Genomic DNA, 24,125 nt, shown 5'->3' on the forward strand with positions numbered 1-24,125 from the left:
TGTCTTCCAAGCTGACTTGTTTTTTTCTCTATATTTGGCTGCACATCACCCCCTATTGTAGCTCCACTCTGTATCCCATCCCCCTGCCAAGTTAGTTTAAACCCCCCCCCCCAACAGTGCTAGCAAACCTCCCCGCAAGGATATTTGTCCCGCTCTGGTTCAGGTGCAACCCGTCCGACTTGTACAAGTCCCACCTTCCCCAGAAGCAGGCCCAGTGATCCAGGAAACTGAAACCCTCCCTCCTGCACCAACTCTTTAGCCACGCATTCATCTGTTCTATCCTCCTATTTCTATACTCACTAGCCCGTGGCACTGGGAGTAATCCAGAGATTACAACCTTTGAGGTCCTGCTCTTTAATCTGCTACCTAGCTCCCTAAATTCTTGATGCAGGACCTCATCTCCCTTCCTACCTATGTCGTTGGTCCCAATGTGGACCACGACCTCTGCCTGCTCACCCTCCCCCTTGAGAATGCCCTGAAGCCGCTCAGTGACATCCATGACCCTGGCACCAGGGAGGCAACAAACCATCCTGGAGTCACGTTTACGGCCACAGAAACGCCTGTCTGTTCCCCTTACGATAGAATCCCCTACCACTATAGCTCTTCCACTCTTTTTCCTCCCAGCCTGTGCAGCAGAGCTACCCCTGGTGCCAGGAAGTTGGCTGCTGCTGCCTTCCCCTGATAAGTCATCCCCCTCAACAATATCCAAAGCGGTATATTTGTTTGAGAGGGGGACGGCCACAGGGGACCCCTGCACTGCCTGCTCCTCTTACTCTGCCTGGTGGTCACCCAATTACTTCCTGCCTGTACAACCTTTACCTGCGGTGTGACCATCTCACTAAACGTGCTATCCACGACGTTCTCAGCATCGCGAATGCTCCTTAATGAATCCATCCGCAGCTCCAGTGCCGCAATGCGGTTTGTCAGTAGCTGCAGCTGGATACATTTCCCGCACACATGGTCGTCAGGGACACCGGAAGGGTCCCTGATTTCCCACATAGAGCAGGAAGAGCATAACACGGGGCTGGACTGTCCTGACATGACTTACCCTTTAGCTAATTAATTCAAATTAAATGAATCCCACCAATTTCACTTCAATTAAAAAGGTATACTCAAGGGCCCTTGCTGAACAGCAGTCCCCCACTACACAACAGAGACCCGAGAACCCACAAACTCTAACCTTAGACAAATTCAGCAGGAAAATACTCACCAGCCAATCACTTACCTCTTCCTTGGTGACGTCCCACTTGGATTACTTTTTGCTTCTTATTTATCTTAGGTCCAGGAGTTAAGTCCCTGTGATGTCGCACAGTAGTTGTCTCTTGGTGCAGGTCTGCTGCTGCTTTTATTCCACAATCTCAGTCTTCTACTCTCAGGTCCACTACCGCTCTGCAGGAAAAGTTTGGAAAAGCAAGGCAAAGCAGCACCTCCTTCCCCCACTTCACCAAACTCCCACACTTACCGAACTCTCAGCACACTGTGTATATCCACACACCATGCAGTCTGCACTGACAGGCCCCTGTATTTCTACAGTTGAGACTCAGATGAGTCAGGCCTGCCCCACCTTCAAGTACCAGTTGAATCTAGCTAACCAATTAACTTGCTACAGCAGCTCTCTGCTGAAGCCTGACAGAAACTTAGAAATTTAAACTTTTAAATTGACCTTAAACAGTTGAAGCAATATGCACTAGATTTAAAGAGATTAACCCTTAAACTCCCACACTTACTGAACTCTCAGCACACTGTGTATATCCGCACACCGTGTACAGTGGTGTTCCCCGGGGTCACTGGCCCTCCTCCACTTACAGTGCCCTGCCACCTTCGATGATTTATGCACATATACCCCCCAGATCTCTCTGTTCCTGTACCCCTTTTAGAATTGTGCCCTCTAGTTTATATTGCCTCTCCTCGTTTTCCTACTGAAATGTATCGCTTCGCATTTTTCTGCATTAAATTTCATCTGCCACGTGTCCACCCATGCCACCAGCCTGTCTATATCCTCTTGAAGTATATCACTATCCTCCTCACTGTTTACTACCCTTCCATGTTTTGTGTCATCTGCAAATTTTGAAATTCTGCCCTGTGCACCCAAGTCCAAGTCATTAATACATATCGAGAAAAGCAGTGGTCCCAGCACTGACCCCTGGGGAACACCACTGCACACCTCCCTCCATTCTGAAAAACAACCGTTCACCATTACTCTCTGTTTCCTGTCTCTTAGCCAATTCTGTATCCATGTTGCTACTGCTCCCTTTATTCCATGGACCACAGTCTTGCTGACAAGCTTTCCACGTGGCACTTTTTCAAACGCCTTTTGAAAGTCCATATACACCACATCAACTGCATTGCCCTCATCTACCCTCTCTGTAACCTCATCAAAAAACTCTATCAGGTTAATTAAACACGATTTGCCTTTAACAAATCCATGCTGGCTTTCCCTAATCAATCCACACTTATCCAAGTGACTGCTAATTCTGTCCCGGATTATTGTTTCTAAAAGTTTCCTCACCACTGAGGTTAAACTGATTGGCCTGTAGTTGCTGGGTTTATCTTTACACACTTTTTTGAACAAGGGTGCAATATTTGCAATTCTCCAGTCCTCTAGTACCACTCCCATATCTAATGATATCTGAAAGATTTTGGCCAGTACCTCCACAATTTCCACCCTTACTTCCCTCAGCAACCTAGGATGCATCCCATCCGGACCGGGCGACTTTTCTACTTTAAGCACAGCTAGCCTTTCTAGTACCTCTTCTTTATCAATTTTTAGCCCATCCAGTATCTCAACTATATCTTCCTTTACTGAGAGTGTGGCATCTTCTTTGGTAAAAACAGATGCAAAGTACTCATTTAGTACCTCGGCCATCCCCTCTGCCTTCATGAGTGGATCTCCTTTATGGTCCCTAATCAGCCCCACCCCTCCTCTTACTCCCCGTTTACTGTTTACATACCTGTAGAAGATTTTTGGATTCCCTTTTATGTTGGCCGCCAGTCTATTCCCATATTCTCTCTTTGCCCCTCTTATTTTCTTTTTCACTTCCCCTCTGAACTTTCTATATTCTGCCTGGTTCTCACTTGTGTTATCAACCTGACATTTGTCATATGCCCCTTTTTTTCCATTTCATCTTACTCACTATCTCTTTTATCATCCAGGGAGCTCTGGCTTTAGTTGCCCTACCTTTCCGCCTCGTGGGAACGTGCCTAGACTGTACCCGAATCATCTCCTCTTTAAAGGCCGCCCACTGTTCAATTACAGTTTTGCCTGCCAATCTTTGATTCCAATTTCCCCGGGCCAAATCTGTTCTCATCCGATTGAAATTGGCCCTCCTCCAATTGAGTATTTTTACTTTAGAGCGGTCCATGTCCTTTTCATTCCTCTGTTTCTTTCTCAATGCTTAAATCTCATTGATTAAGGAGATACACTGTTTGTCCCACTGTTCACTGAGGTCCCAGACGCCCTGTTTCCCTGGCCACACTGTTATCAGCTCACACTCCCAGGAGGTTACAGTGCAAAAACTTTTCGAGGTGAAGGTTGCCGGAAAAAGTCTAACTAAGGGGGCACGTTACGAGATGCTCCCTCCAGCAAGATCGAGCCCATAATCTTCTCAATGTACTGCTTGTGTAGGGGAGTGGGGGGGGGGGAAGGAAGGGAAGAAGAGGTGGAACAGATAGACTAACTTTAGAATGGAGTGGGTTGAGGAAAGGTTTATGATCCCATGATGCTTGTGTTGCAGTAAATTACAAAATCCTCAAGATGACTCGACTGAGAACCACTTACAGCGCACGGACTCTGCGTCGTCCCACCAAACACTACCTTCTGAAAGCAGCGAGAAAGAAGATGAGGAGATCTCGATGAATGGGTAAGGCAGAGATTTAGTGGTGGGGGAGGGGACGGTTATCATTTTTCTTCGATGAAATATTTTTATATTTTCTCCCCTTTTTCCTTTTACAGTTTAAGCACTTTGACAGAGCGAGGGAGGTTAGTGCAAGGGGCAGACATGCTTAGTACGGGGCACTCTTGGAAGGTCATTGAACATTTTCTGGCACTGAGTTGCCATGTGCATAATATTGCCATTGAGTGACCTTCCCATAACCTTTCACTGCAACAGAGCATCTCTCCTTGGCAATGGCTTGTGTCGTTCTCTTCTAAACAGTGCCTCCCTCTTCTTTGAGATTTGCTATACAATGTGGGGAAATGTTTGATTCTCTGTGATCAGCACTCGCTTCCTTCAGTCTGCAGGCCTCAGGCCTGTAATGGAGACAAACACATTCCATCCCTTGGAGAATGAGTCACTTACTCAGGAAATCAGTTTATATGTTTGTTTTCACTTTTCCCAGTCATTCTTACTATACAGAACACAATCCAACAGTCTTTTTCCGTGTCTCTCACTCACCAGCCCAATTTCACATCAGAGCTTTATCCCTGAGAGCATCTACTGGACATTCAAACACACATTGCCACAATTTCCTGTCCCTTAAAATTAAAGGAAGGGCAACTCATGTCAGAATTTCCAATTGGACCTCCTGGCGGGTGCAGCTCTCACATCTGGATGCTAAAATACAAAAATCTAGACCTCGCCCTCTCTCTCTCACTCACACACTCTCTCTATCTTTCTCTTTGCCTCCCTCACTCTCTATGTGCCCCTGGGGTAGATCTTGGCTTTGTGAGATAGCGTAAAACGGGTGATAACGAGTCGACAGCCCGTTTTACATCTCTCCTCGTTTTTATTGTGGGAATAAAAATCAGGAGAGATTTACAACGGGCTGCTGACTCGCTGTCACCCATTTTACACGATCGCACAAAGTCAAGATCTATTCCCTTGTTTCTTATATAAAGGGTAATGAGGCCCTGCTCCTGGGTAGAACCTCATGCGATGGGAGCACAGGTCACAGAGCCGACCCTATAGTGTTATTACCCTATCTCTGACCCAAGCTTCCATCTGGCGAGGCTCCGCACTGGGAGTTCAGCCTCACAAAATAACCCCTAATATTTTCTACCCGACAAACCTTGTGATTTAATCAGTACTTTCCACAGTTGAAGACTCGTCCAAATGTGCAACATTTCATACCAATTTTGAGATCTATTTTATTCCTTAAGGAATTTTCTTGGAGACAAGAGTTTGGAAAGTGGTCGGCTGGAGTGTTGGACCAAGTAATAAATTATACAAGAAATTCTGCCTTTTGTGTAAAACATGAATAAGTATCAGATTGTGAGCCTTCTCCTCCCCATTCAGGGCGATTACCCATTTATTGCTCCGGCAACTCCTCGATTTTAAAATTCTCATCCTTGTGCTCAAATCCCTCCATGGCCTCACCCCTCCCTATCTCTGTAACCTCCTCCAGCCCTACAACCCTCCGAGATCTCTGCGCACCTCCAATTCTGGCCTCTTGCGCATCCTCGATTTTAATCGCTGCATCATTGGCGGCCGTGCCTTCAGCTGCCTAGGCCCTAAGCTCTGGAATTCCCTCCCTAAACCTCTCCGCCTCTCTCTCTCTTCCTTTAAGACGCTCCTTAAAACCTACCTCTTTGACCAAGCTTTTGGCCACCTGTCCTAATATCTCCTTATGTGGCTCGTTGTCAAATTTTGTTTGATAATCGCTCCTGGGCGCCTTGGGACGTTTCACTACGTTAAAGGCGCTATATAAATGCAAGTAGTTGTTGTTGTCTGCAGCCAAAGAATTCTGGATGCTGCCAAGCAGATTTTGAACTCAACTCGTGGTTCTGTACATTCCAGTCACCCTTGGGATATGTTCTTCCTGCTACAATCAGTGTGGGATGTATTAAGCCCCATTAAATGGTACTCGAAGACTGAATCTGACCCCAAAATTCAACCTGTTCATCACTACAAATTGCCATGTTTCAAGTTCCAAATTGTAGGTCTGATGCCAATACTGAGAATGATGCGTGTGGATTCAGTGCCAGCCTAAGGTGGCAAAGCTCGTGATCTGAATCTTCCTCCCCATAATAGGGGGCACAGTTCTCCCTCCCCTCACTCCTCCACCTCACTTCCCCTCCCACTCACGCCTCCTCCTCCCCCTCACTTCCCTCCCCCTCACTTCCCTCCCCCTCACTGCTCCTCCCCCTCACTGCTCCTCCCCCTCACTCCTCCCCTCCCCTCACTGCTCCTCCCCCTCACTGCTCCTACCCCTCACTCCTCCCCTCCCCTCACTGCTCCTCCTCCCCCTCACTCCTCCTTTGTCCCCTCACTGTCCCACCCCTCACTTCCCCTCCCCCTCACTCCACCTCCCCCTCACTCCACCTCCCCCTCACTGCTCCTCCCCCTCACTCCTCCTCCCCTTCAATGCTCCTCCCCACTCACTGCACCTCCCCCTCACTCCCCCTCCCCTCACTGATCCTCCTCCACCTCACTGCTCCTGCCCTTTATCCTTCCCCTCCCTCTCACTGCTCCTCCCCCTCACTGCTCCTCCTCCACCTCACTGCTCCTCCTCCACCTCACTGCTCCTGCCCTTCATCCTTCCCCTCCCCCTCACTGCTCCTCCCCCTCACTGATCCTCCCCCTCACTCCTCCCCTCGCTGCTCATCCTCCCTCACTCCTCCTCCTCCCGCTCACTGCTCCTCCCCCTCACTCCTCCTCCCCTCACTGCCCCTCTCCCTCACTTCCCCTCCTCCCCCTCACTCCTCCCCCTCAATGCTCCTCCTCCCCCTCACTGTACTTCCCCTCACTCCTCCTCTGCCCCCTCACTGCCCCTCCCGCTCACTTCCCCTCCCCCTCACTCTCACTCCCCCTCACTGTTCCTACCCTCACTCCTTGTCCTCCCCTCACTGCCCCTCCCACTCACTTCCCCTCCCCCTCATTGCCCCTCTCCTCACTCCTCCTCCTCCCCCTCACTCCTCCTCCTCCCCCTCACTTCTCCTCCCCCTCACTGCTCCTCCCCCTCACTGCACCTCCCCCTCATTCCTCCTCCTCCCTTCACTGCTCCTCCTCTCCCACACTGCTCCTCTGCCCCCTCTCTGCTCCTCCCCTCACTGCCCCTCCCCATCACTGCCCCTCCCCCTCACTCCCGCTCCCTCTCACTGCCCCGCCCCCTCCCTCCTCCTCCTCCCCCTCACCACTCCTGCCCCCGCCCACTGCTTTGCCTACATAGCGGCCATGGAACATCAAAATTCACGTGAAGCACTTTGGCATGCTTCTGAGGGATGTGGTAAGGTGCTATATGAATGCAAGTCTTTCCTTTTGCTTAGCACGTGTACAGGATAGAGTTGTTCATCTGTGCAAATGGGGCAGCTTCACCGATCCCAATATTTCCAATTGAGGGTCATTTTAATTTTAGGCAAAAGTATAAAACAGGAAATATTGGCTCAGCCACCTGTTACACACCTTTCTGATTTTCATCTCTATGGACTTCAGTGGAAATGAAAGTGGGGAGAGATGTATAATGGACGGCTGATCCAATATCGCCCATTTGACATTATCGCCCAAAGTCAAAATGACCTCCTTTTGCCCTTTGTTCTTCCCTAATTGGCCATCTCCTCCTGAATCGCCCCTCACACAGCTTCGCCTAGGGTGCCCTTGTCATCTACTGACCTGACCCATGCTTGTATTTTGCAGGTCGGGGTTCTCTTAACGGTGTCCCCATGACGCTGTCTGTGGATGGCTCAAGAGTGGTCCTACTGGGGATGTGCTGGTGGCGAGAGGACATCACCTGAGCAATGCAGATGTTGAGGAATTGATGGCACGGCTCCCCTCATTCCCCAGGATGTCAATGGCCATTCCTCTCTGCCAGCAGACTACACCTCTGGATTAAAAGAGAAAGGACATTCATATTCTCAAGACCATTACCAAGACAGTGGGTGAATGGTGATTTGGAAAAGAAAAGGATGTTTGACTGAGATCCTCGTACATAAATTGATGGCCCAGTGGTCTATGCTGGATGGTGGTTGGTACACCATAGGATGTGTCTCTCCACTCCCCCCCCCCCCCTCCACTCTTACACAGCCTTGGTAAATTTGACGGTGATTGGCTAGAGTTTTTTCTTGTTGGAAGGAAGAGAGGGTCTGTTGTTGCTAGTTGCTTTGCCTTGGCTGTCTCTGTTCACACGTCAGGTCTGCCAGGTCCCACAATTTGCGCTCGGATCGAACCAGGGAAGGCAGGTTGTGCCTCTGCAATTGGTTGCATTGGGGAACATGGCCTCCCTTCTCTCAGACACCTCTTTACATGGTTAACTTGACTGATCCCCCTCACCATCGCTTTGTTCTAGTTTCACAAATGTCCGACCCTCTCCTCAGGACTTACAACCATCCATTCAACTCAATTGTGATACAACAACAACAACTTGCATTTATATAGCGCCTTTAACATAGTAAAACGTCCCAAGGCGCTTCACAGGAGCGTTACCCAACAAAATTTGACACCGAGCCACATAAGGAGATATTAGGACAGGTGACCAAAAGCTAGGTCAAAGAGGTAGGTTTTAAGGAGTGCCTTAAAGGAGGAGAGAGAGGTAGAGAGGCGGAGAGGTTTAGGGAGGGAATTCCAGAGCTTAGGGCCTGGGCACGGCCACCAATGGTGGAGCGAAGAAAAAATCGGGGATGCGCAAGAGGCCTGAATTGAAGGAGCAGCGCAGAGATCCCGGAGGGTTGTAGGGCTGGAGGAGGTTACAGAGATAGGGAGGGGCGAGGCCATGGAGGGATTTGAGCACAAGGATGAGAATTTTAAAATCGAGGCGTTCCTGGACTGGGAGCCAATGTCGGTCAGCGAGCACTGGGGTGATGGGTGAACGGGACTTGGTGCGAGTTAGGATACGGGCAGCAGAGTTTTGGATGAGTTCAAGTTTATGGAGGGTGGAAGATGGGAGGCCGGTCAGGAGAGCATTGGAATAGTCGAGTCTGGACGTAACAAAGGCATGGATGAGGGTTTCAGCAGCATGTGGGTTGAAGCAGAGACTGAGACAGGCAAGGTTATTGAGGTGGAAGTAGGCGGTCTCGGCGATGGAGAGGACATGGGGTCGGAAGCTCAACTCAGGGTCAAATAGGACGCCAAGGCTGTGAACGGTCTGGTTCAGCCTCAGACAATGGCCAGGGAGAGGGATGGAGTCGATGACTAGGGAACGGAGTTTGTGGCGGGGCCAAAGACAATGGCTTCAATTTTCCCAATATTTAATTGGAGGAAATTTCTGCTCACCCAATGATCCTCAACAAACATAAGTAGACACAATCAACGCTGGCCTATTGCGACATAATTCCTTCTATTTTGAAAAACCCTAAGCCACAATAAACAGTCGGGAGTTATGAAAATGTCTCCTGCTTGAATTCAGACACTTTGAATGCTGATGTAGCCTTAGAATCCCAGAGCCAAAGCAATTCCTCTACAGTACTGCATGTGTTACTATTATACAGTATTACAGGCTCATGACTTGCTCATCCACACAGCAGTTATATAATAATAATAAAGCTCACAATTATACGGCACCTCATCATGTAAAACATCTTAAAGTGCTCCCCACAATGAACCATGTCGGAGTGGGAGTAATGGTGGAAGCAGACTCAGGTGGCTCTCAGAAGGGACCTGTAAAGATTGGAATGCAGCCCGAGTGAAATAGCTGATCGCCCGAAGCATTGCGTGTTAAATGTTTGTTTAATTTAGTGCTGAAGTCAAGTTGTTTGTGGATAAAGTACTAAACAGAATAAAGCCCCACTCACCAAAAGGAGTGGCTTTTATATGATCCTTTACTCCAGCACTTTCCACAACCCCATGTGAGACATTCACTATTGGAGTGAGAGAGGGTCGTGAATATATACACAATTAATGAGTGTGAGAGAGGGCCGTGAATATATATAGAATTAATGAGTGTGAGAGAGGGCCGTGAATATACACAATTAATGAGTGTGAGAGAGGGTCGTGAATATATACAGAATTAATGAGTGTGAGAGAGGGCCGTGAATATATACACAATTAATGAGTGTGAGAGAGGGCCGTGAATATATATAGAATTAATGAGTGTGAGAGAGGGCCGTGAATATATACACAATTAATGAGTGTGAGAGAGGGTCGTGAATATATACACAATTAATGAGTGTGAGAGAGTGTCGTGAATATATACACAATTAATGAGTGTAAGAGAGGGTCGTGAATATATACACAATTAATGAGTGTGAGAGAAGGCCGTGAATATATACACAATTAATGAGTGTGAGAGAGGGCCGTGAATATATATAGAATTAATGAGTGTGAGAGAGGGCCGTGAATATATACACAATTAATGAGTGTGAGAGAGGGTCGTGAATATATACACAATTAATGAGTGTGAGAGAGGGCCGTGAATATATACACAATTAATGAGTGTGAGAGAGGGCCGTGAATATATACACAATTAATGAGTGTGAGAGAGGGCCGTGAATATATATAGAATTAATGAGTGTGAGAGAGGGCCGTGAATATATACACAATTAATGAGTGTGAGAGAGGGCCGTGAATATATACACAATTAATGAGTGTGAGAGAGGGCCGTGAATATACACACAATTAATGAGTGTGAGAGAGGGCCGTGAATATATGCACAATTAATGAGTGTGAGAGGGCCGTGAATATATAAACAATTAATGAGTGTGAAAGAGGGCCATGAATATATACACAATTAATGAGTGTAAGAGAGGGTCGTGAATATATACACAATTAATGAGTGTGAGAGAGGGCCGTGAATATATACACAATTAATGAGTGTGAGAGAGGGCCGTGAATATATATAGAATTAATGAGTGTGAGAGAGGGCCGTGAATATATACACAATTAATGAGTGTGAGAGAGGGTCGTGAATATATACACAATTAATGAGTGTGAGAGAGGGCCGTGAATATATACACAATTAATGAGTGTGAGAGAGGGCCGTGAATATATATAGAATTAATGAGTGTGAGAGAGGGCCGTGAATATATACACAATTAATGAGTGTGAGAGAGGGCCGTGAATATATACACAATTAATGAGTGTGAGAGAGGGCCGTGAATATATATAGAATTAATGAGTGTGAGAGAGGGCCGTGAATATATACACAATTAATGAGTGTGAGAGAGGGCCGTGAATATATACACAATTAATGAGTGTGAGAGAGGGCCGTGAATATACACACAATTAATGAGTGTGAGAGAGGGCCGTGAATATATGCACAATTAATGAGTGTGAGAGGGCCGTGAATATATAAACAATTAATGAGTGTGAAAGAGGGCCATGAATATATACACAATTAATGAGTGTGAGAGAGGGCCATGAATATATACACACAATTAATGAGTGTGAGGGAGGGCCGTGAATATATACACAATTAATGAGTGTGAAAGAGGGCCGTGAATATATACAGAATTAATGAGTGTGAGAAAGGGCCGTGAATATACACACAATTAACGAGTGTGAGAGGGCCATGAATATATGCACAATTAATGAGTGTGAGAGAGGGCGTGAATATATAAACAATTAATGAGTGTGAAAGAGGGCCATGAATATATACACAATTAATGAGTGTGAGAGAGGGCCGTGAATATATACACAATTAATGAGTGTGAGAGAGGGCCGTGAATATACACACAATTAATGAGTGTGAGAGAGGGCCGTGAATATATATAGAATTAATGAGTGTGAGAGAGGGCCGTGAATATATACACAATTAATGAGTGTGAGAGAGGGCCGTGAATATATACACAATTAATGAGTGTGAGAGAGGGCCGTGAATATACACACAATTAATGAGTGTGAGAGAGGGCCGTGAATATATGCACAATTAATGAGTGTGAGAGGGCCGTGAATATATAAACAATTAATGAGTGTGAAAGAGGGCCATGAATATATACACAATTAATGAGTGTGAGAGAGGGCCATGAATATATACACAATTAATGAGTGTGAGAAAGGGCCGTGAATATACACACAATTAACGAGTGTGAGAGGGCCGTGAATATATGCACAATTAATGAGTGTGAGAGAGGGCGTGAATATATAAACAATTAATGAGTGTGAAAGAGGGCCATGAATATATACACAATTAATGAGTGTGAGAGAGGGCCGTGAATATATACACAATTAATGAGTGTGGGAGAGGGCCGTGAATATACACACAATTAATGAGTGTGAGAGAGGGCCGTGAATATATGCACAATTAATGAGTGTGAGAGGGCCGTGAATATATAAACAATTAATGAGTGTGAAAGAGGGCCATGAATATATACACAATTAATGAGTGTGAGAGAGGGCCATGAATATATACACACAATTAATGAGTGTGAGGGAGGGCCGTGAATATATACACAATTAATGAGTGTGAAAGAGGGCCATGAATATATACACACAATTAATGAGTGTGAGAGAGGGCCGTGAATATATACAGAATTAATGAGTGTGAGAAAGGGCCGTGAATATACACACAATTAACGAGTGTGAGAGGGCCGTGAATATATGCACAATTAATGAGTGTGAGAGAGGGCCGTGAATATATAAACAATTAATGAGTGTGAAAGAGGGCCATGAATATATACACACAATTAATGAGTGTGAGAGAGGGCCGTGCATATATACACAATAAATGGGTGTGAGTGTGAGAGAGGACCGTGAATATATACACAATAAATGGGTGTGAGTGTGAGAGAGGACCGTGAATATATACACAATAAATGGGTGTGAGTGTGAGAGAGGACCGTGAATATATACACAATAAATGGGTGTGAGTGTGAGAGAGGACCGTGAATATATACACAATAAACAAGTGAGTGTGAGAGAGGACCATGAATATATACACAATAAATGAGTGTGAGTGTGAGAGAGGACCATGAAAATATGCACAATAAATGGGTGAGTGTGAGAGAGGACCGTGAATATATACACAATAAATGGGTGTGAGTGTGAGAGGAGACCATGAATATATACACAATAAACGAGTGAGTGTGAGAGAGGACCGTGAATATATACACAATAAACAAGTGAGTGTGAGAGAGGACCATGAATATATACACAATAAATGAGTGTGAGTGTGAGAGAGGACCATGAAAATATGCACAATAAATGGGTGAGTGTGAGAGAGGACCGTGAATATATACACAATAAATGGGTGTGAGTGTGAGAGGAGACCGTGAATATATACACAATAAACGAGTGAGTGTGAGAGAGGACCGTGAATATATACACAATAAACGAGTGAGTGTGAGAGAGGACCGTGAATATATACACAATAAAGGAATAAGCCTGAGTGTGAGAGGGACGTAAATATATATACTCAATAAACGAGGGAGTGTGAGAGAGGGCAGTGAATATGTACACAATAAACGAGTGTGAGTGTGAGAGAGGGCTGGGAATATTTACACAATAAAGGGGTGTGAAAGGACCAGGAATATATTTACAATAAATGGGTATGAGTTTGAGAGCGGGCCACCAATATACACCCAATAAACAAGTGTGAGTGGCTGGATCACATAAAGCACTATCGGGTCCTGCTCTCCTCTGCCAAAACTGCTCATTGTTCCAGGATCATCCTGGAATGCAAAGATAACCCCGGCTTCTCTTCACCACAAACCGTCTTCTTAAACCCCTCTCCCCTGCTTCCTCCACCCTCACCTCCAACAACAAGTGCGAGGAGCTCATGGAATTCTTTGTCACGAAGATTGAGACCATCCGTTCAGCTGCCTCTGCCGCTTCCCTCCCTTCCCCTAGCCCACCAAGCCAAACTTCCCCTACGGTTCCCCCCTGCCCTAGCCCTGAACTCGCATCTTTCTCCAGTTTCTCTCCTTTCTCCCCTCACGCCCACTCCGAGCTCATTTTGACCATGAGACCCACCTCCTGCTCCCTCGACCCTATTCCCACCAAACTGCTGACCACCCAACTTCACTTCCTGGCCCCCTTGGCTGATATTGTTAACGGTTCCCTCTCCTCAGGTACGGTCCCCTCCCCTTCAAATCTGCTTCATCACCCCCCTCCTCAAAAAAACCACCCTTGACCCCTCTGTCCTTGCAAACTGCTGCCCCATCTCCATTCTCCCTTTCCTCTCCAAAGTCCTTGGGCATGTTGTCGCCTCCCAAATCCGTGCCCATCTTTCCCACAACTCCAAGTTTGAATCCCCCTAATCAGGTTTCTGCCCCTGCCACAGTACTGAAACAGCCCTTATCAAAGTCACAAATGACATCCTCTGTGACTGTGGTAAACTACCCTCCTCATCCTTCTCAACTTGTCTGCAGCTTTTGACATGGTTGACCACACCATCCTCCCCCAACATCTCTCCTCCGTCGACCAGCTGGGTGGGACTGTGCTCGCCTGGTTCCAGTCTTATCTATCCATGCGTAGCCAGAGAATCACCTGCAATGGCTTGTCTTCCCGCTCCCACACCGTTACCTCTGGATTCCCCCAAGGATCTATCCTTGGCCCCCTTCTATTTCTCATCTACATGCTTCCCCTCAGCGACATCGTCCGAAAACACAACGTCAGGTTCCACATGCACGCTGACGACACCCAGCTCTACCTCACTACGACCACCCCCATTGACCCCCACTGTCTCTGATTTGTCACACTGCTTGTCCGACATCTAGCATTGGATGAGCAAAAATTTCCTTCAACTAAACATTGAGAAAACAGAAGCGATTGTCTTTGGTCCCCACCACAAAACTCCGTTCCCTAGCTCCTGACTCCATCCCTCTCCCTGGCCACTGTCTGAAACTGAACCAGACCGTTCAAAACCTTGGCGTGCTATTTGACCCTGAGATGAGCTTTCAACCAAATATCCGCTCCATCACCAAGACCGCCTACTTCCACCTCCGTAACATCACTCGTCTCTGCCCTGCCTCAACTCATCTGCTGCTGAAACCCTCATCCAAGCTTTTGTTACCTCAAAACTTGACTATTCCAATGCTCTCCTGGCCAACCTCCCATCTTCCATCCTCCATAAACTTGAAATCATCTAAAACTCTGCTGCCTGTATTCTAACCTGCACCAAGTCCCGTTCAGCCATCACCCCTGTGCTCGCTGACCTACACTGGCACCAGATCCGACAATGCCTTGATTTAAAAATTCTCATCCTTGTTTTCAAATCCCTTCATGACCTCGCCCCTCCCTATCTCGGTAACCTCCTCCAGCCCTACAACCCTCTGAGATCTCTGCTCTCCTCCAATTCTGGCCTCTGGCGCATCCCTGATTTTAATTGCTCCACCGTTGGTGGCCGTGCCTTTAGCTGCCTAGGCCCTAAGCTCTGGAATTCCCTCCCTAAACCTCTCCGCCTCTCTACCTCTCTCTCCTCCTTTAAGTCGCTCCTTAAAACCTACCTCTTTGGCCAAGCTTTTGGTCACCTGTCCTAATATCTCCTTAAGTGGCTCGGTGTCAAATGTTGTTTGATTACGCTCCTGCAAAACACCTTGGGACATTTTACTATGTTAAACACGCTATATAAATGCAAGTTGTTGTTTTTGTGGTTAGTGTGAGCGATGTCAGCCTTAGTTCAGTGGGTAGCACTCTCACCTCTGAGTCAGAAGATTATGGGTTCAAGCCCTATTCCAGAGACTTGAGCACATAAAGTAGACTGATACTCTAGTGCTGCACTGTCGGCAGTGCCGTCTTTCAGACCAGATGTTAAACCGAGACCCTGTCTGCTCTCTCAGGTGGAAGTAAAAGATACTACTGCACTATTTGAAGAAGCCATGATGTGGAGATGCCGGTGATGGACTGGGGTTGACAATTGTAAACAATTTTACAACACCAAGTTATAGTCCAACAATTTTATTTGAAAATTTTCAAATAAAATTGTTGGACTATAACTTGGTGTTGTAAAATTGTTTACAACTATTTGAAGAAGAGCAGGGAAGTTCTCCCCAGTGTCCTGCCCAAAATTTATCCCTCAACCAACATCATTGCTATTTGTGGGACCTTGCTGTGAGCAAATTGGCTGCCAAATACAACAGTGACAACACTTCTAAAGTACTAAAGTACTTAATTGGCTGTAAATTTCTTTGGGATATCCTGAGGTGGTCACAAGTGCTATATAAATGCAAGGCCTTCTTCACTGAAAGCTGCCACTTCTCCTCCTCTTGGCCAAGGCTGACAAATATCTAAAATTCAGTTTGACACTGGATAAGGATTGAAACAATATTTGTCCCCACACATTCCTTTCACTTGGACTTGCTGACCAGATTTTCCACTTGCCCCACTTGGCACGCTCACAACACAGGCAGCTGTGAGTTGACGACAGAAAATTGGGGCAGTCATTTCATTGCTGGCTAACTGCACTCTAGCAATGCAGTACAAAAGAAAGACAGAAGTTGCATTTATATAGCACCTTTCACATTCCCAGGACACCCCAAAGTGGTTCACAGCCAATGAATTACTTTGTTTGATGGGCAGTCACAGCAAATTCCCACAAACAGCAAATGAGATGACTGGCCCGTTCCCCTGTTTTCGGTAATGTTGGTTGAAGGGTGAATGTTGGCCCCAGGACACTGTGAGAACTTCCCAAACATGGAAAGTCTCCTCAATATTTACAATAACTGGGTTAATAGGTGCATTAAAGTAGAGATAGAAAAATGCATCCACTAATATTGTCACCATTAAATTCTAGTCTTTTGTATTCTTTTCAATCTCCTAGGTCAGAAAGGAAAAGGAGTTTGGAAGAAATAGCAAACTGGAAACCTGAGAGATCAGAAAAAACTGCTATTCTCTTAACAGATACACCAGACTGCCCCCTCAAGAGGTAGGCCTGGGCACTTCATGAGCTCATTGGGAGTAATAGCGTATTCCTCGGATAAAGGGAGCAAGGCACTGGACACTTTTGTGAATTAAATCCTGGGCAGGGGATGTGGGGTAGGGAGGGGTGGTGGTGGTGGCAGTGGGGATATCTGAGGTCCTCCTACAGAAAGGGATAAAGCCCTACTGAGCTCCTAGACTAATAGGAAATGCCAGTCAAGTACCATCTTTGGAAAAGAGCTGGATGAATATTTGGCTAGGAACAGGATTGAGGGTTTTAAGTACGGGTGGGGATGTTCCACTACATGTGGAGCACATTGCCTCCTGAATTACTGGTACCATGGAAATGCCAGGCCCAGGATGTAAGGTTAGATAGTTATTCTGTGTGTTCCCAGACAGTGAGTGTTGGCAAACTATTGAATCACAGAGGGCACCGGAGCCAGGCTTGATCCTGTCCTTACCCTGACACATACTTTGGCAGGAGTAACTCGATGGCAATCAGGAAATACTGTGACCAGTTGTAGCACACCAACCACAATTGGAAATTGGCTAAACCAGGGATTGGATTGAACCTGGGAACTTCCTGGTCTGTATGGCTGAGCACCAAAGTTTTAAGGAGCGTCTTAAAGGAGGAGAGAGAGGTAGAGAGGTTTAGGAAGGGAATTCCAGAGCTCAGGGCCTAGGCAGCTGAAGGCGCGGCTGCCAATGGTAGGGCGAAGGAAATCGGGGATGCACAAGAGGCCAGAAATGGAGGAATGCAGAGATCTCAGAGGGTTGAATTGCTGGAGGAGGTTACAAAGATAAGGAGGGGTGAGGCCAGGGAGGGATTTGAACACAAGAATGAGAATTTTAAATTTGAGGCGTTGCTGGATCAAGAGCCAGTGTAGATCAGTGAGCACAGGAGTGATGGGTGAACGGGACTTGGTATGGGTTGGGATACGGGCAGCAGAGTTTTGGATGAGCTGAAGTTTACGGAGGGTGGAGGATGGGAGGCCGGCCAGGAGAGCATTGGAATAGTCGAGTCTAGAGGTAATAAAGGCCTGGATGAGGGTTTCAGCAGCAGATGGGCTGAGGCGGGGCAGAGACGGGTGATGTTACAGAGGTGGAAGTAGGCGGTCTTGGCGATGGAGAGGATATGGGGTCGGAAGCTCAGCTCAGGGTCACATAGGATGCCAAGGTTGCGATGGTCTGGTTCAGCCTCAGACAGTGGCCAGGGAGAGGGACGGAGTCGATGGCTAGGGAACGGAGTTTGTGGCGGCGACGAAGACAATGGGCTCGATTTTAGCACCCGCGATCGGGTGCGTTCCTGGCGGGGGGGCTACGAAAATTGGGGATTCCCGGGGCGGGTCCGGAGCCCGGCTCCAACCCGCCCCATTTCCGGGTTCCCCACAGACGCGCTCACATGCGCGCGCAGCCCCCGCATGTGGGACTCCCGCCGGCAATGAAAGCCAGCAGGGTGCCACTTAAGGTATTTATTTTGGTATTTCAGGTCGTTTAGAGACCTGATTAACACGATATTTCAGGAGGGTTGGGATTTTACAAACAACTGGGACTGCTACCCGTACTGGGGGAAACACTCCCAGTTCAAATGGACGTGTTGCAGCCATCAGCCTGTGGCAGCTGCAAAGGTCCATTTGACAGGTGGGGGGGAGACCCTCACTCATTGCAGGAGGCCACTCTGTCACTTTGGACAAAGTTTGGCCTCCACCACCCTCCTCCTAACAACAAAATTCACCAACTTGCACACTTACCCCAGTGTCCAGACACATGTACCTACCTTGCGGACCCCCTCAGATGTACATCTTCCGGATGGGGGCCGCCGTAGCTGCAGTCATGACCTCCTCGGAGGGCGAACAGCATCACCAGCCTCGCCGGCCACGCCGTCCACCTCTGACACATGGAGCTCCACAACACAGTGCTGTGACACATCCACCTGCACAGCAGGAGGGACGGCAACCGCAGAGAGAGATGCGTCGCAGAGGGCACTACCCTCGCCACAGGGTCCATAGACCGAGGCTCAGCTTCCTGGACCTCTCTGAGCAGCAGTGCACACGAAGGCTCAGAGTCACTCGACATGTAGTCGTGGACATCTGCAGTCTCTTTCATGCCGAGCTGCTCCCGGCTGGCCCGAGCACCATCTTCTTGCCTGCCGCTGTCAAAGTCACCACTGCCCTCAACAACTTCTCCTCCGCATCCTTCCAGGGTGCCACCAGGGACATCGCCGACATCTCTCAGTCGTCTGCACAAAAGAGCCCTGCAAATACACCTACACCCACTCTGCAGTGACACAATGGGTGGCATCAGTTGTGGGTTTTCATTGTGATCCTCAGGAAAGGGCATTATTGCACAAACCAGACAAGATTCGCAAAGACGTGACAGTAGTGGTGCCAATATAATATGTAATGTGAGTTGCTCAGAAATTTAATATAAGTAAAAACCATGACAAACCCTCAAACACCCTTGTGCATCCCCTTCATGCTCATGACACGTTTGCCTTATGCTTCCTACTGCACATATGTGATGCATGCCCTGTGGCTGCAGCACAGGTAGTGGCAGGTTGACTGAGGCTGACCGTGAAAGAGATGCATGAGAGGGTGAGTATGGGATAGAGCCATGAGATTGTATGAGGATTGGGTTGAGTGGTAGTGGCGGGATGAGTACTGGCGAGGTGAGTAAGTGCAGGTACGATGAGGATGAGGTTTGAGTGGGTGTGAGGGGTGATGTGACAGAGTAGTGTTGGCAGTGCAGAAGGAGATGTGGGGTGGGGGCGGTGATGTGGCAGACGGAGTGTAGGGGAATGAGTAAGTGTACTCACTTTGGCTGACCTACTTAGGTCATTGGAGCGCCTCCTGCACTGTATGCAGGTGCGTGACATGTTGGTGGTGCAGGTGACCTCCTCTGCCACCTCGAGCCAGGCCTTCTTGGTGGCAGAGGCAGGCCGCTTCCTCCCGCCCGCCGGGGGGAAGATCTCTGTCCTCCCCCTCCTCCTCACCCCATCCAATAAGAGCTGGAGTGAGGCATCATTAAACCTGGGAGCAGCATTCCCCCTGGGCTGCTCCATACTGTAATTTTTCCTATTTCTTGCAGCATCAGTCAGTGGAGGACTGCCCCTTTAAATAGAGCTCCTCCAGCTGACAGACCTTACTGCGCATGCGCAGCCCGCCCGCTGCGCAGCTCAGCAGTGGGGAACCCGGAGCAAGAGGTAAGTGGATCCAATCAGACTGCGATTGCGTGCGGGACAGACTGATTTCACCGGGCACGTTACCCACGCGCCCAATCGACCCCCCGCCGCGAACCCGCTGCCCTGGTAATATCGGGCCCAATGGCTTTGGTCTTCCCAATATTTAATTGGAAGGAAATTCTGCCTATCCAATACTGGATGTCGGTCAAGCAGTGTGACAAATCAGAGACAGTGGAGGGGTCGAGCGAGGTGGTGGTGAGGTAGAACTGGGCGTCATCAGCCTACATGTGGAATCTGATGTGTTTTCGGATGATGTCACTGAGGGGCAGCGTGTAGCTGAGAAATAGAGGGGGTCAAGGATAGATCCTTGGGGGAATCCAGAGGTACTGACTGATAATCTCCCTAAATCTTGGAAAGTGTTAAAAGAACCTCAAGGTACTATTGACTTCAAGTGAGCTGTCAGGCGTGCCCGAGAAAACTTTATTCTCATTGGTAAAAAGATTAAATGATGCCATTTCACACATCAATCTTCCCGTTGTAAAATTACGCCGAAAATTCTGGAAAAGTAATTTAAATATGCGGCGGCAAGCATAATGACGAATCAGGTTCCTCATAAGTGTTGCAGCTAATGGCTGACCCCATCTGCATCAATTAACTAATTAGATAGATCAGTATTGGCATGACCCGAGCTACAGAAGTCTCAATTTCACATCCTTTCACGATGCTGAACTTACGGAAGATTGGGGGTAATTTTAACTTAACCCACCCATTGGGAAACCAATGGGATCGGGTGGATTTTACTCTCCATTGAGGTCAGTGAAAAGCAATATTGGGCAGCCTTCCATCTGATCCCGGGGGATTCCCCACCCAGCGAGTTAGGTTAAAGTTACTGATGGACTCACTCAGCTGCTGTGTTCAGTTCTCAGGAACATTCTAAGTTTGAGAAGTAACTATTTATTTTACCATTTATTTAGAAGATGACGTTAGTAGTTTGTGCTAACTAAAAAGTCTCAGATGAATCAAACCCTCACTTTCATCAATGACACGTACAGACACTTCTAGTATCCTACACCGTGCACGCACAATATGCACTGAACCTAGCGCACAACGACAAAGAGGTGTTTCGATGGGTTTTCGCTCAAAATTAAATATATCAAGAAAGAGCAGAGATTTTATTTTAATCATTGGTTTAAACACATGAACTTGTCAAATACATGTCAAATTTTGTTTGGAAATCACTCCAGTGAAGCGCCTTGGGACGTTTTACTACGTTAAAGGCACTATATAAATGCAAGTTGTTGTTGTTGCCAAATAGGTTCACAGATCGAATAGAAACACAGAAAATTTACAGCACAGAAGGAGGCCATTCAGCCCATCGTGTCTGTGCAGGATAAATGAATTGATTTAATGATTTTGCATTTACCTCGAGAGCTCTACTTCACAACGAACACAATGATAACTTGTTTTTTGATGGTGAAATGTCAAAACCTATTTTTATTATATTATATAAGAGTCCATTCACACGATTCCAGACGTGAAGCACCGCAGCTTCCATGGTCCTGCCAGGCTGAGAACCACGGGAGAGCCGGAAATCACATCGATACAAACTGACCAATGACCCACCTGAACCCATTATTTTTCAACCTCAGTGACTGTGGCGGGAAAACTAACGTCAATCCAGGAAACTCGCGATCGCCATTGGCTTAAATCAAGTTTTCACGGTTTCGGCAGAGGTCCCAGGAAATTATGGAATAGTGCGAATATCGGTGTAACTCACTTACGCCATCATTTCCTCTGTCTTCTTGCGTCGGAAAACGAGCCCAACACCATAGATTCTGGGCCAATGTCTCAAGGTATTTCCCTTCCCGTAAAGACCCGCCATTTTGGATTTCCTGTCTCCGGTGGGGCCTATTCCACTGGAACTAGCTATTGGACAGTCAGCAAGTGGCTGCAAAGATAATTCCACAGATCCGTGTCACTCCTCACCCCGGATGCCGATTTTGAGGCACTTGAGTTGGGAAAATTCGGTACTGGTTGGGAGCGAATGTGATGACGCACCCTTCTTTCTATTTTCTACTCAGACACAACCAGGAAGAAAACATAGGTATTATCGCCGAGAATGAAGAACTGAATGATGAGCCGCATGACACAGAGACTGAGGATGGATATGAGTGTACTACAGGCACAGCCAGCGAGTGCTCATTGACGTAAGTAACACAGCATGAGGTGACACCGTGTGCAATTCCCGACAGAGGAAAACCGAAAACCGGGAATACTGGAAATCCGAAATAAGAACAGATAATGAAGGAAATGCATAGCAAGCATCTGAAAGAGAAAGTTCAATTGAACCATCTGACACATTAGCCTGTCTCTCCTTTCGATGCTGATGGTCCTTCTATTAGTTGCCTTTATTTCCAACCCTCAGTGTGTGAATGCACCTCTCCTATTCTCTGGTGTGGGATCTTATTTTGGTTGTTGGGCAGGTTTGTGGCCTTTTGCCAGCTGTTTACATTGGGCCCGAAACGGGCAGTTGTGTCACCAGTTCTGGACACACAAGCCCCGTCACATCAGGCAGCAACCCTTATGCAAACTTGTCGGATTTACTAAGGCTTGGCCTCGGGAAGGCCCATTGTTTTAGCAGGGGTTCCTGGGGGTTGGTCTCAACCATAACAACTCGCATTTATATAGTGCCTTTGTAAGTGTCAGTGGGCAGCACTCTCCCTCTGAGTCACGAAGGTCGTGGGTTCAATTTCTGCTCCAGAGACTTGAGCACCTAATCTAGGCTGACGCTCCATGGCATTGAAACATTGAAAATAGGACTAGGCCATTCGGCCCTTCAAGCCTGCTCCGCCATTCAATAGGATCATGGCAGATCCTCTATCACTGCATACTGAGGGAGTGCTGCAATGTCGAAGGTCCCGTCTTTCGGATGAGATGTTAAACCGAGGCCCTGTCTGCCCACTCAGGTAGACATAAAAGATCCCATGCTACTATTTCAACGAAGAGCAGGGGAGTTGTCCCCAATGCCCTGGCCGATATTTATCCCTCAACCAACATCTCTAACAACAGATTATGTGGACATTATCACATTGCTGTTTATGGGAGCTTGCTGTGTGCAAATTGGCTGCTGTGTTTCCTATATTACAACAGTGGCTATACTTCAAAAGTACTTCATTGGCTGTAAAGCACTTTGCGATGTCCTGAGGTTGTGTAAGGCGCTATATAAATGCAATTCTTTCTTTCATTCTCTCCCTAGGTTGGAGCACCTTCCTCCGTCGACAGGGATGTGGTCTTCGCTCTCTAGGAACCAGAAGATGTTCATCTCTTCTGTGTTGACTCTCAGTGTTGCATGGCTGCTCCAACTGTTTTCCTCAGGTACCTAGTTTTGAAGAGTCGGAGTCGCTACTTTCCTGCGTGCAAACGGAGCGGCAGATCGAAGATGACAACAGACCTGCAAGTTCACCACCATTATTACCGTAGAGACACTTCTGAGAAGTTCCCAGTGAAGGTCCCACCTGGGAACCAGTGAAAACGTTTGGCTTGCAGATTCACAAGATCGCAACGTCTAAAGAACCTGTTGGGAAGCCAGAAATTTCAAATCGGACTCGTGTTAAAATCCTGGGGGAAACCAGGTTTCGGTTTACTTTGGGGGAGGGGGAGTTTTGAGCTCTGAGGTAAGGGATGTTAGTTCTGTGATGATGGTGATAAAGTCCCATTCCAATCTCAGGTTGTGTGTAGTGTATATTTTATTACAGGCCCATTGCAATAACGGTTTGCATCATTTTTTACAGGCCCATTGCAATAACGGTTTGCATTTTTTATTACAGGCCCATTGCAATCACGGTTGTGTGTTATGTATATTTTATTACAGGCCCATTGCAATCACGGGTTGTGTGTTTGTATTTTATCGCAAACCCAGTAAAACAAAATCAGAATTGTCCCAACTAGCCCTGACCGATCTTAACGTTTCACTGTTACAGACTCCAGGGGCTCGATGTTACCAGGGCTGCGGGTTCGCGGTGGGGAGGCGATTGGACGTGTGGGTAACGCGCCCGGTGAAATCAGTCTGCCCCCCCCCCCGTGCGATCCCAGCCTAATTAGATCCACTTACCTTGTCTTCCAGGTTCCCCACTGCTGATCTGCGCGTCGGGCGGGCTGCGCATGCGCAGTGAGCTCTGTCAGCTGGAGGAGCTCTATTTAAAGGGGCAATCCTCCACTGACAGATGCTGCAACAAATAGCAAAAATTACAGTATGGAGCAGCCCAGGGGGAAGGCTGCTCCCA

General features: G+C 47.5%; 1 protein-coding gene across 3 annotated transcripts in view; it reads left to right on the forward strand.

Moving 5' to 3' along the window:
- si:ch211-163l21.11 (inositol 1,4,5-triphosphate receptor associated 2) overlaps positions 1 to 23,594 on the forward strand; it is a 79,021-nt gene extending 55,427 nt beyond the window's left edge. Inside the window, exons 14-17 of one of the 3 annotated variants that reach the window (XM_068007277.1) lie at positions 3,735 to 3,860; positions 16,564 to 16,668; positions 21,924 to 22,049; positions 23,099 to 23,594. In XM_068007277.1, coding sequence (XP_067863378.1) covers positions 3,735 to 3,860; positions 16,564 to 16,668; positions 21,924 to 22,049; positions 23,099 to 23,225 — 484 coding nt within the window. In that variant the 3' untranslated portion in view covers positions 23,226 to 23,594. Of the gene's footprint in view, positions 1 to 3,734; positions 3,861 to 7,571; positions 9,657 to 16,563; positions 16,669 to 21,923; positions 22,050 to 23,098 lie in introns of those variants that run through there. The other 2 variants (XM_068007278.1, XM_068007279.1) reach the window with 2 other exon arrangements.
- Positions 23,595 to 24,125: the final 531 nt, after the last annotated feature.

This window comes from Heptranchias perlo, chromosome 27 (assembly GCF_035084215.1).
Source record: "Heptranchias perlo isolate sHepPer1 chromosome 27, sHepPer1.hap1, whole genome shotgun sequence".
In the NCBI taxonomy this organism is placed as follows: Eukaryota; Metazoa; Chordata; class Chondrichthyes; order Hexanchiformes; family Hexanchidae; genus Heptranchias; species Heptranchias perlo.